Consider the following 9,921-nt stretch of genomic DNA (forward strand, 5'->3'; position numbering starts at 1 on the left):
GAGAGAGTGAAAGTACAGAAAATTATTAAGAATTTTTCTGAAGAAATTTAAATTCCATTGATTAATCTAGCTCCAACTTTTTAAAGCTACCATCTACGCCAAATAAATTTTCTGTACTCTCACATTTGCCAACTCGCAAAGATTCGTTCACTCGTCTATAAACTTCATCATATTGAAACCAATCGCGAAATTCCTCCAGCAATTTAATGTGTTTAATAGCTATTTCTTCGATAGGTCCTGCTTTTCCACCAAACTCGTTTGGTAAAGCTTCAATAGGTAGAAATTTCTTCACGGTTTCCATGCTCGAATGAAAATGCAGCTAAAAATAATAAATGTGTATTCGCATCTCATATATTTTCATATTTCGTATATATTTTTAAAAAGAAAGACTTTAAAATGTATATAACAATATAACATATATGTTTTTTCGTTGACTTACAAGATTCATTAGTTCTTTCTTCAAAAATGGCTTTATCAGATTCATTAGCGTATCTACTATAGGTATAGTATTCAATACGTGAAAAGCCTTTAATCGAACCGGAGCAGCTTCTTGTACGTAAAATAAAACTTTTTTTAATCCCATCAAATTAATACTAGCGATATGACTAAAAGACAGGCCGGTTGCATCCAAAATAATAACCAATCCCTCGTTGGTACCTTGTATCACAGTTTGTACTTCGCATGTCATAAGCAAATATTTCATACATTCGTAATAGTCGAATTTATTTGGATTTGGATCCAGAAATTTGGTAAATGTCATTACGTATCCTTCCTTGGTTTTTTGCTCTAATGGCACGGCTGCCCTTATTGAAAGAATTTTTTTCCAATATTCAATATATAAATTTTAACGCTACTTAATTTTAATAATATTAATCTTAATAATTTGGCAGATTAACTTACATGATAGAGAAAACTTTTCGCAATTCTTTCCACGCAATTGGATCTCGATTAGAAAACACTTCCGGCAAAAGTGTCCTTATGGTATAGAAATTATCTATCGTCTTCTTAGTCGGCTCTATGCGGTAATAGTTGCTATGCAGAAACAAAATAAGATATAACATTTCTACTCGTGGCAGATGAGGTTGCTTTTCCATCCAATCCTTCAATATTTGCAGATCTGACATTTTGAGTTCCGGATACCGTTTGCATTGTTCTTCTATACTGACATATCGAATTGGTAGTGACATCGTTGCTCTGATCAGGCTATAAATTTATCCTCGTTTATAATTTTTTCTGAAAAATACTCACATAAAAAAAGAAAAATATATAAAACCATGCAGAGAAGCGAAAAAAATATACACATATATGAGCACAAACATTTACAGGCGCGCAGTTCAAATGACTATAAATATGGTACATATATAGTATATATATAATTCACATTGAATTATTTAAGCATTAAAGATCCAGTTTCGACCGGTATAGGCTTCTAGTTTATCGATTGTGTTCTTATATGTACTGTTTAAAATATGATTCTTATTGTTTACAAACATTTACTTTATAATTAATTAAAAATATGACCCATACTAAACCGATTATAAATTTGATAACGTTGTTTTCAACTGTATCAATAGATACGATCGATAGCTACTTAATCGTATCTTTACTTATTGGAAAAATATCTGCTTGATAGAACAATACGCTAATATTTGAATAATCGGAAGCTGTAAAACTGCATTGCTATCATAATCGCAAGTAATATTTTTCAATAATTAGGATAAGCCATAGATATACAGGAATAAACCCCTCAAAATGTTTACCTATTTTTTATGTAATTGTATAACGTCATATATGTAATTTTATAACATCATATGTCACACATAACATATTTATATAGGCAATAAAGGCATATGCGTGTGTTCGTGCGTGCATACGTGCACATGTGTACGTACACGTCAATTTATGTATACTGTTAAAAATTATAGATTCATCGAAAACACGATAAAAATGGCTGCAGAAGTAAATAACCTAGATAGCCAAATACAGTGTATTTGCTGACATGTTGCAACAACTAATTTCGACAAACTCAGGACAAGATGAGATACCATTATGTCTGTAGCGTTGAACTCAATGGAATTCAAATTCTTGCGATGGCAAATTGATGTCAATATGTCAGCATGAATATCCTCGACAACAACTAGTGTTGTCATATTGTCAACATTTTGTTAGCAATGAGCTCAAGACGAAACAATTAATTATTCGTTGCTAACATATTGCCAACATCAATGTACCACCATTGCTCATAGTTTGTTCTAGAAATTTCGACAACTAATTACATATATAAGCAGTCATGTTGTTGTATTTATAATGCGTCCTATTTTGATGTCAGCAAATGTAGAGCAAATATATAACATATGCAATGCATTAGTTTGCACAATACGCTACATCACGCTTGGCTATCTGGGAATACAAAAATATAAATTATTCAATTGACAGACGGCGTATCCTTTTACCAATTTATGAAATTATCATTCAAACATGGGGGATATTTGGAAAATTAAAAACCTTTTGGCATTTCATATATATATATATACAGCTTAATATATATAGCTTAATTCCATATATATAGCTTAGTTCCATCTTTATACGTTTCTTTCTCTTCCTTTCTTCCTCTAAATACATATTTCTTTAAATCCAAAGACACAGTAAGTACATATAATATGTACAAATAAAATTAATAATACAATTTTTAATTGTATGAGCGAAAACGTAATTATTTATTAAAATCACTTTATTAAATTCACAGATAATTTCAACGACATATCCCGAGTCTTCTTTCATTCATAATTGTAAACAATACACTTTCCATAATTAACACATTTAACCATATGCCGAAGTTGAAATAATATACTTAGAAAAAAAATAGATCATATTAATTAACCTTGAACAGTTGCTCTTTAACCGGTTATTCACAGGTGAATCTGTCCTACAAATACTGGCAATACAGCACAGAATATCGCTGCTGCGCACGCGATAAGTCGATTATATACTGATTTCTAAAAGAGAATGTCCGAGTGTTTCGAGCATTTCAAGTGTACGACGCGCCGAGAACGATTACTTTCATATTGCGCTCCGCGAAGACTAAAATATTTTACCCGTGTAATCACAATCGCGTTGTGAACATCAGGATTCAAAGCTGTTTACAAGTTGAGCATTATTGGTTAAATAACAAAAAAGATACTGCAATGCATAATCATTTGAACAATGTGCTATTATCGAATGCATTTCTTAGAGAGCTCTTATTTATATATTATATTATATGAATCTTAACACATTCCGTTTCCCGCTACATATTTTGTCTGACTGATGTCCATTCAGACCGTATATACCAATGATATACTATGTGATAACTATTCAAAATATTACAGACGGCCTAAATAGAGAGTTGAGCGTATAGATCATTAGTAGTAGACACGACACGAAATGTATTAATAGAATTAATACGCATTTACATTGTATATTACATTACATGTTCTATACGTTAATTCGTTTTCATCTTTTTCTGACATAGATAATACCTATATTGGAATAAATTGCAATGAAATCGCGTCTAATGATCCTAAAAAATAACTCAATTGAATAAATCTACTGTGCACATTTCGTGCATCAGGTTTAATGTGTAATTGTATTTATTATTAAGATTTAAAATTATGAACAACGCAATTAAAATAAATTGCTCGATTTTTCTAACATCGCGCTTGATGGGTTGCGTCATAAGATTATATAGTAAAATGTCACAGTTCAAGACTTTGAGTAAAAAAAGTTTCGTTTTTTATATACATTAGTACAAAACAGCCGCGCGCGTAGCGCGGGCTATTTAGCATTTGACATTATTAAACTGCACTATAATTCCATTATATTCTTTATTATATAATCTTTTATTTTGTCAAAATCCATGCGCTTACTTCATGAACGACGTAAACAGTTATCAATGCAATGACAATTGTTCAAAAAGCAAGCGCATAGAGATAAAATCACTAGATCTATAAAGTAGTGCAATTGATTTCAGAAATGTTGCGTCAAAATGGTCGAAGTACACATAGTACACGATTCCAAGCATGGTGGTTGGGTGGTTCATCTTTTAAACTGTACTTACATGTTCCTTTGTGCACTTTCATGCACTAAACTTCTACAACAAATAAACCCGTATTAAACTAAAGAACACATGAATTAAGCATTCGTACATATTCTTTTATCATAAATAAACTAATTACAATTCAAAAACATTGATTCACATACTTCATTTTCCCAAATAAAGTACATATATACAAATGCATAAATTTGAAATGGCCGCGTTTTGCGTCAAAATAGATGCGAGTTTGGATCCATCATTTCGAATTTTGAAAATATGACTACGGATTGTTTACGAATGATTCGAAAAACCCATAAATATCGATTTTCATGGAAATCGAATGAATTTTGGATCATCTGATCAATGAAATAAACATTTTCAATAATTTTCATAAGTTTTTTATTCATTCTAACCGCCACATTGGGGCAGTCGCTTTGAATTTAAGAAAACGCTACGTTTTTTCTTAATTAAACCACACATAAAAACGAAAATTTTAAGCCCTCGAACGTGTTATTTCGACTTCAAATTTTGCCCAGACACTTGTCCCCGTTGACGTGGAACGTCCCATATACATGGTAACTAAAATAATGCCCACTAATCATATAGTGCTATTCCTAATAAAAAACTGAGACGAAAAGTCCTCTACCATTTTACAATTTTCATAGTACTTTTTTTAAATAAAATCTTAATCTTCGATAGAAACAAACAAATATATCATTTTTGTAAAACCGTTATCAATATTGCTAATGAATAAATTATAATGAAATTTTTAGTAATTTTGTTATATTTGTATCATCATTAATTCTATTGATATAAGCAAATTAAATTTTTATTTACTTCTTACGATCATAGCTATATAAAAAAAATGATGTGTTTAGATAAATTGAAACACATCGCTCTAAGCAATATTTTATATGTTTACGTCTTCCATACAAATTAAACACACACATACAAATCAATCTATATCTAGTTTTTTAAAACTTCCTTCGACCCCGAACATGTCTATCGTCTTGCTTTTTCCTATTCTTAATGCTTCGTTTACACGACTTGTGACTTCGTCTTGTAGGAACCATTCACGATGGTGTTCCAGTTTTTTTAGTTGCTCTTCCTGTTGTTCATTCCATGGTCTAGCTTTCCCGTCTAAACCTACATCGCATGGAAATGCTTCCAATGGCATAAATTTTCCTAGCGTGTCTTTCGGGCTAGTATGAATATGTAACTGAAAATATATTGAAAACACATTATATAAGATATCTTCCATATCTACTGAAAATATTTTAGGTGTAAAATAATAATTGTATGTTGAATTTATTTTTCTTACAAATAGAAAAAATATTATTGTTATTTATTGCGATCTTTTAATACTTAATATGAAATTTTTGATAATTAATTAAGTTTTAACTTAATTTAAAACGATCAAAAGACGAGCAAATAAGACGTTTAAAATTTATTTAACAATTTAATAAAATATCATACATAAAACGTTTCGGACAGTTGTGAAACTTCCCTTGTAAGATAGAGATAAAGTTTTTTTTATATTTACTTGTATATTTTTTTTCATTTACATGTATGTAATATTTTTATATTTAATATAAAATATTTTTATCGTTTTTTACCACATCCATTAATTCCTTCTTCATAAATGGCTTCATCATCGACAAAATGATATCCATGACTGCATTGGTGTTAATAAAGTGCAAACCTTTAAGTCTGATTGGTATAGCTTCTTGTAAATAATAAAGATATTTTTTAATCCCTATTGGACTAAGACGGCCAGCATGAGTAAAAGTAACACCTGTCATGTCTATAATAATTACATGGCCCTTGGCGGTCCCTTCGGTGTATAACCACAAGTCGACCACCATAGAAAAGTATTTGATGACATCATTATAAACAAAACGTGATGGTTCGTAATCTATTAACCTCGTATAAACAATTTTGTATCCTTCCTTCGTTGGCATTGATAATGTCATCTGTGCCCTTTTTAAAAGAAAATTTCATTGTTTAACGCATAATTAGATTTATTTTCATATCTATTAGAGAGTACATACGTTTAACCGCTTCTTTTAGATCTTTTTATTGTTTTTAAGCGAGCGGTTTACCCCCAAGAAGTTGCTTAAAAAATGCATTAACCGACCAATCAACGTTCTAGTGCCTAGAAATTTAATTCGATTCTTCATATTATTCTGCGAAAAAAAATATCTATATACAGGGTGTTTCACGAGGAAAGGTCAATATCTTGGGAGATGATAGTATCGATCATTTTAAGCAAAAATATTCATATAAACATGTGTTCTATTTCGAACGGTTTCCGAGATAAAGCGAATTTGGCATGCAATATTGCCACTTCTTTTAGTTCACTTACTTTTTTGGCGTCGCTGTTTATTTTCTGTTTTCGCTGTGACCTGTTAAGTGTTTACAATGTTACAATCAACACAACAGTCAGTGTTGTTTGTAACGTTGTAGAAGCATTGTCAAAAATGCCGCATATATTCACACATGCTGAATATGTAGATATGCTGTATGTTTACAACTTCTGCGATAGTAGTGCCTCTGCTGTTGTCAGAGAATATCATCGACACTTTCCTATGCAGAATTCCATGCAGAATTCCGAATCGGAGAGTGTTTTTCAAGATTTTCAATAGATTGCGTGAAAGTGGTAACACTTTCCAGTGTTCATATTATATCGCCCTATCTCGGAAACGGTTCGAAATAAGACAAATATTCATATGAACATTTTTGCTTAAAATAATCGATACTATCACTTCCCAAGATACTGACCCTTCCTCGTGAAATACCTTGTATACACCTTATTTTTTATATAATCGCTGAATAGTTATGAACATTTGTTTGTTTAAAAAATCTGTAAACTTCTTCGAATAAAAATTTCAAAAAGATTGTAAGCTTAATTAAATCAAATGAACATTTTTTGTCTCTTAGATTTTTTTGATAAACTCAATAGTTTATGAGATAAAAAATGTTTAATCTTTAAAAATGACTATTTTTATTATTTTTTCCTCATAAACTATTCATCCAATCAGTATGAATAAAAAACGAAAATATTTGGCCAATTATCAAAAAAGTCTAACAGACATGTTCATTTTGAACATTTTTTAAACTATTAAGCTTACACAATTTTTTCGAAATTTCTATTCGAAGTTTAGATTTTTTAAACAAAAGTTGTTTATAACTATTCAACGACCACATACAAAAATTTAAGTGTATATAGATGTTTTTTCGCAGAATAATATAGGGAATCGAATTAAATTATTTCCAGTTACTAGAATATTGGTTGGTCGGTAAGTGAATTGAAAATGAGATTAAACCACTCGCTTATTTATCTTTTAAAAATTATAGTGTAAATTTCTATCCAAGTAGCACATAGCGCTTACAAAACGTTAAAAAAGTACTAAAAGCAAATATGTATAAGCGTTTTTTAGCTCTTTACTAAAGTTTTTTACATTTAAACATTTAAATATGAGACTTTATCAAAGTTATAAAAATAAAATTAATTGAGCGCTCGAGATAAAAAAGGGATAAAAAATTCAAATGATTAACGGGCAATTGAGAGCAATACAACTAAACAACACAATTATTCGTGCATAATAATAAAAAAAAATGTATTGTTCAAGACATTACATAAATCGAAAGAATCGAACGTTTCAGCTCCGTTCATCATCAGCGATGTTCTATGGTAGACTCGAAAATTAATCGTATTAAATAGGTTTAAAAGAGTAGGGGAGAGTGGAGTAATTACGAACACCTAAACAGAAAATGAAATAAAACAAAAGCTAAGTAAGAAATAAGTTTTTTAATTGCTTATAATTATACACCAATTATTTATTTATTTACGTCTATCGTCATTTTTTATTAGATTTGAACATAAAATAAATTTTTAATAACAAAACAAAACTCTTACTGTTCGTGATTTCCCGACTACAATGGGATAATCACGAACAGAGTACTAATCACAGCTAATTGTCACAAAAGTCAGTTTCTATACATTTTCTTTCTCTTTTTTCTTCTTCTTCTTTGATACTTCATCTTTCTTTTTTATTTGGATACCTTCTTCAAATTTTTTCATGATTTTTTATGATATTACTCAATTGAAAGCACGTTTCTTTTACCTTATTATACTCAAAATTAGCAAAAAAATTACTTGAAAAAGGACTGAAAAGTTCAATTATATTTACCTTGAACTCTGTGCGCAACCTTATTCTGCCACTGTCTGTCTAGCACTGCGTGACAAATTACCGACTGAATTGTCGGTAAATCAAGAAATAAAATTTGTTTTCTTTGTCTAATATATTGATATTGTTGTGTTCGCCATTATCCCGCGATCGTCATTATCCCACTCTCCCCTAGCTGGGGAGTCTCTTCAATTCTATATTTTAGAAACATCCCTGTCAATTAGCTGTTTGGCTAAGCGAGCACAGCTGCTAATTATAACCAACATGTCAAAAAGTAAATTATTTTGATAGAACGGATACGCAAAATAATTTACTTGACAGGGATGTTTTTAAAATATGGAATTGAAGAGACTCCTCAGCTACTCTTTTAAATCTATTCGGTACGATTAATTTTCAAATCTATCGTAGGACATCGCTGATGACTCGAGCGGAACGGAAATGTCCCATTCTTTCGATTTGTACAGAATGTCTTGAACAATACATTTTTTTGTTAATTATTACGCACGAATAATATTGCGTTAATTATTAATCTCAATTACCCGTTAGTCATTGTATTTTTTATGAGATTTTATGTCACGATTTTATATACACGAGAAATATGTCAGAATCCATTAATTGTTAATATTATTTATTGTTAAAATATAAAATTGTTATTACAATATGTTGTTGAATAAAATTCAACAAAATACAAAATCAGAGCTATTATAGCCCAGCTAGTTGATGTTTGCTGATAATTTATTAATATGATATAATCAAATGAAATAGATTCAAACGTTTCAACCATAAATGTCCTTTTCAATGAATAAATTAATCAATAACTAAACTAGCATATCAACGGTATAATTTTACGCAAAGAGATCTTCTATCCATTATATTGTCTGAATATGTAGTCTTCGTGATGTGTGTTCTTTGATTTATTAGGGTCCTATCTCATGATGTGTGGAGGTAAACCTCTTGCTTCTTTTGTGATAAAAACCTTGTAAACCTGTGTAATTTATCAGCCAATCAACTAGCTGGGCTATATAATAGCTCTGATTTTGTATTCTATTGAATATTATTAAAATATACTTGAATATGTGAACAAATCTTTTAATACTTACGTAACTTTAAATATCTCTCGCAATTGCCTCGTTCCAAGTGGATCTCTATCGGAAAAAAATTCTGGCATGTGAGTCCTGGAAGTGTAATATTCTTCAATGGTATTCTTAGCAGCCTCGATATGATAATAATTACTGTGCAAGAATAATACATATTCAATATCTAAAATTTTCGGAAGATGCGGTTGTTTCATGCACCAATCCTTTAAGATTTGTATATCGACATCTTTCAATTTAGGATTTTTCTTCTTTTCCTCATCGTAGGAAATCCTTTTAATCAGTGACATCGTAGATTACTTGTACAACCTTTTACTAATATAAAAAACACATATTTTAACACTTAGTAAATCATCTAAATTATCTAAAACGTTACCTCTCTTTTATACGTACAAACAAATGTTATGCACTAAACAAATTTAATGAAAAAATTGAAATTACTAGTACCACATAGTACACACGGTTTAATATTAAAGATGTAATAGTATCTTTAATTAATATTTAAGTCATGTGATAAAAATTAAGTTAGAATGTTATAATAAATATATGTGTTAAAATAATTGTG

The 9,921-nt window shown here is 30.0% G+C and overlaps 2 protein-coding genes across 5 annotated transcripts; both read right to left on the minus strand.

Moving 5' to 3' along the window:
* LOC108728329 (alpha-tocopherol transfer protein-like) lies at positions 1-3,218 on the minus strand. 3 transcript variants are annotated; one of them, XM_018456828.1, is made up of 4 exons: positions 2,882-3,218; positions 901-1,203; positions 440-803; positions 1-319 (listed from the first exon to the last, which is right to left on the minus strand). In XM_018456828.1, the coding sequence occupies exons 2-4, from the start codon at positions 1,185-1,187 to the stop codon at positions 62-64; spliced, it is 909 nt and encodes a 302-aa protein (XP_018312330.1). In that variant the 5' UTR covers positions 1,188-1,203; positions 2,882-3,218; the 3' UTR covers positions 1-61. The 3 variants fall into 3 exon arrangements, with proteins under 3 accessions (XP_018312330.1, XP_018312328.1, XP_018312329.1); XM_018456826.1 differs by having other exon boundaries at positions 901-1,233; XM_018456827.1 differs by lacking the exon at positions 2,882-3,218 and having other exon boundaries at positions 901-1,260.
* An 803-nt stretch (positions 3,219-4,021) lies between these two features.
* Positions 4,022-9,721, minus strand: LOC108728324 (alpha-tocopherol transfer protein-like). Of its 2 annotated transcripts, XM_018456819.1 has the most exons (4): positions 9,363-9,721; positions 5,689-6,052; positions 5,025-5,291; positions 4,022-4,129 (listed from the first exon to the last, which is right to left on the minus strand). In XM_018456819.1, the coding sequence occupies exons 1-3, from the start codon at positions 9,644-9,646 to the stop codon at positions 5,028-5,030; spliced, it is 912 nt and encodes a 303-aa protein (XP_018312321.1). In that variant the 5' UTR covers positions 9,647-9,721; the 3' UTR covers positions 4,022-4,129; positions 5,025-5,027. The 2 variants fall into 2 exon arrangements, with proteins under 2 accessions (XP_018312321.1, XP_018312320.1); XM_018456818.1 differs by lacking the exon at positions 4,022-4,129 and having other exon boundaries at positions 5,003-5,291.
* Between the last annotated feature and the right edge of the window lie 200 nt (positions 9,722-9,921).

Source organism: Mycetomoellerius zeteki, unplaced genomic scaffold, assembly GCF_001594055.1.
Source record: "Mycetomoellerius zeteki isolate Tzet28-1 unplaced genomic scaffold, Tzet1.0 scaffold61, whole genome shotgun sequence".
Classification (NCBI taxonomy): Eukaryota; Metazoa; Arthropoda; class Insecta; order Hymenoptera; family Formicidae; genus Mycetomoellerius; species Mycetomoellerius zeteki.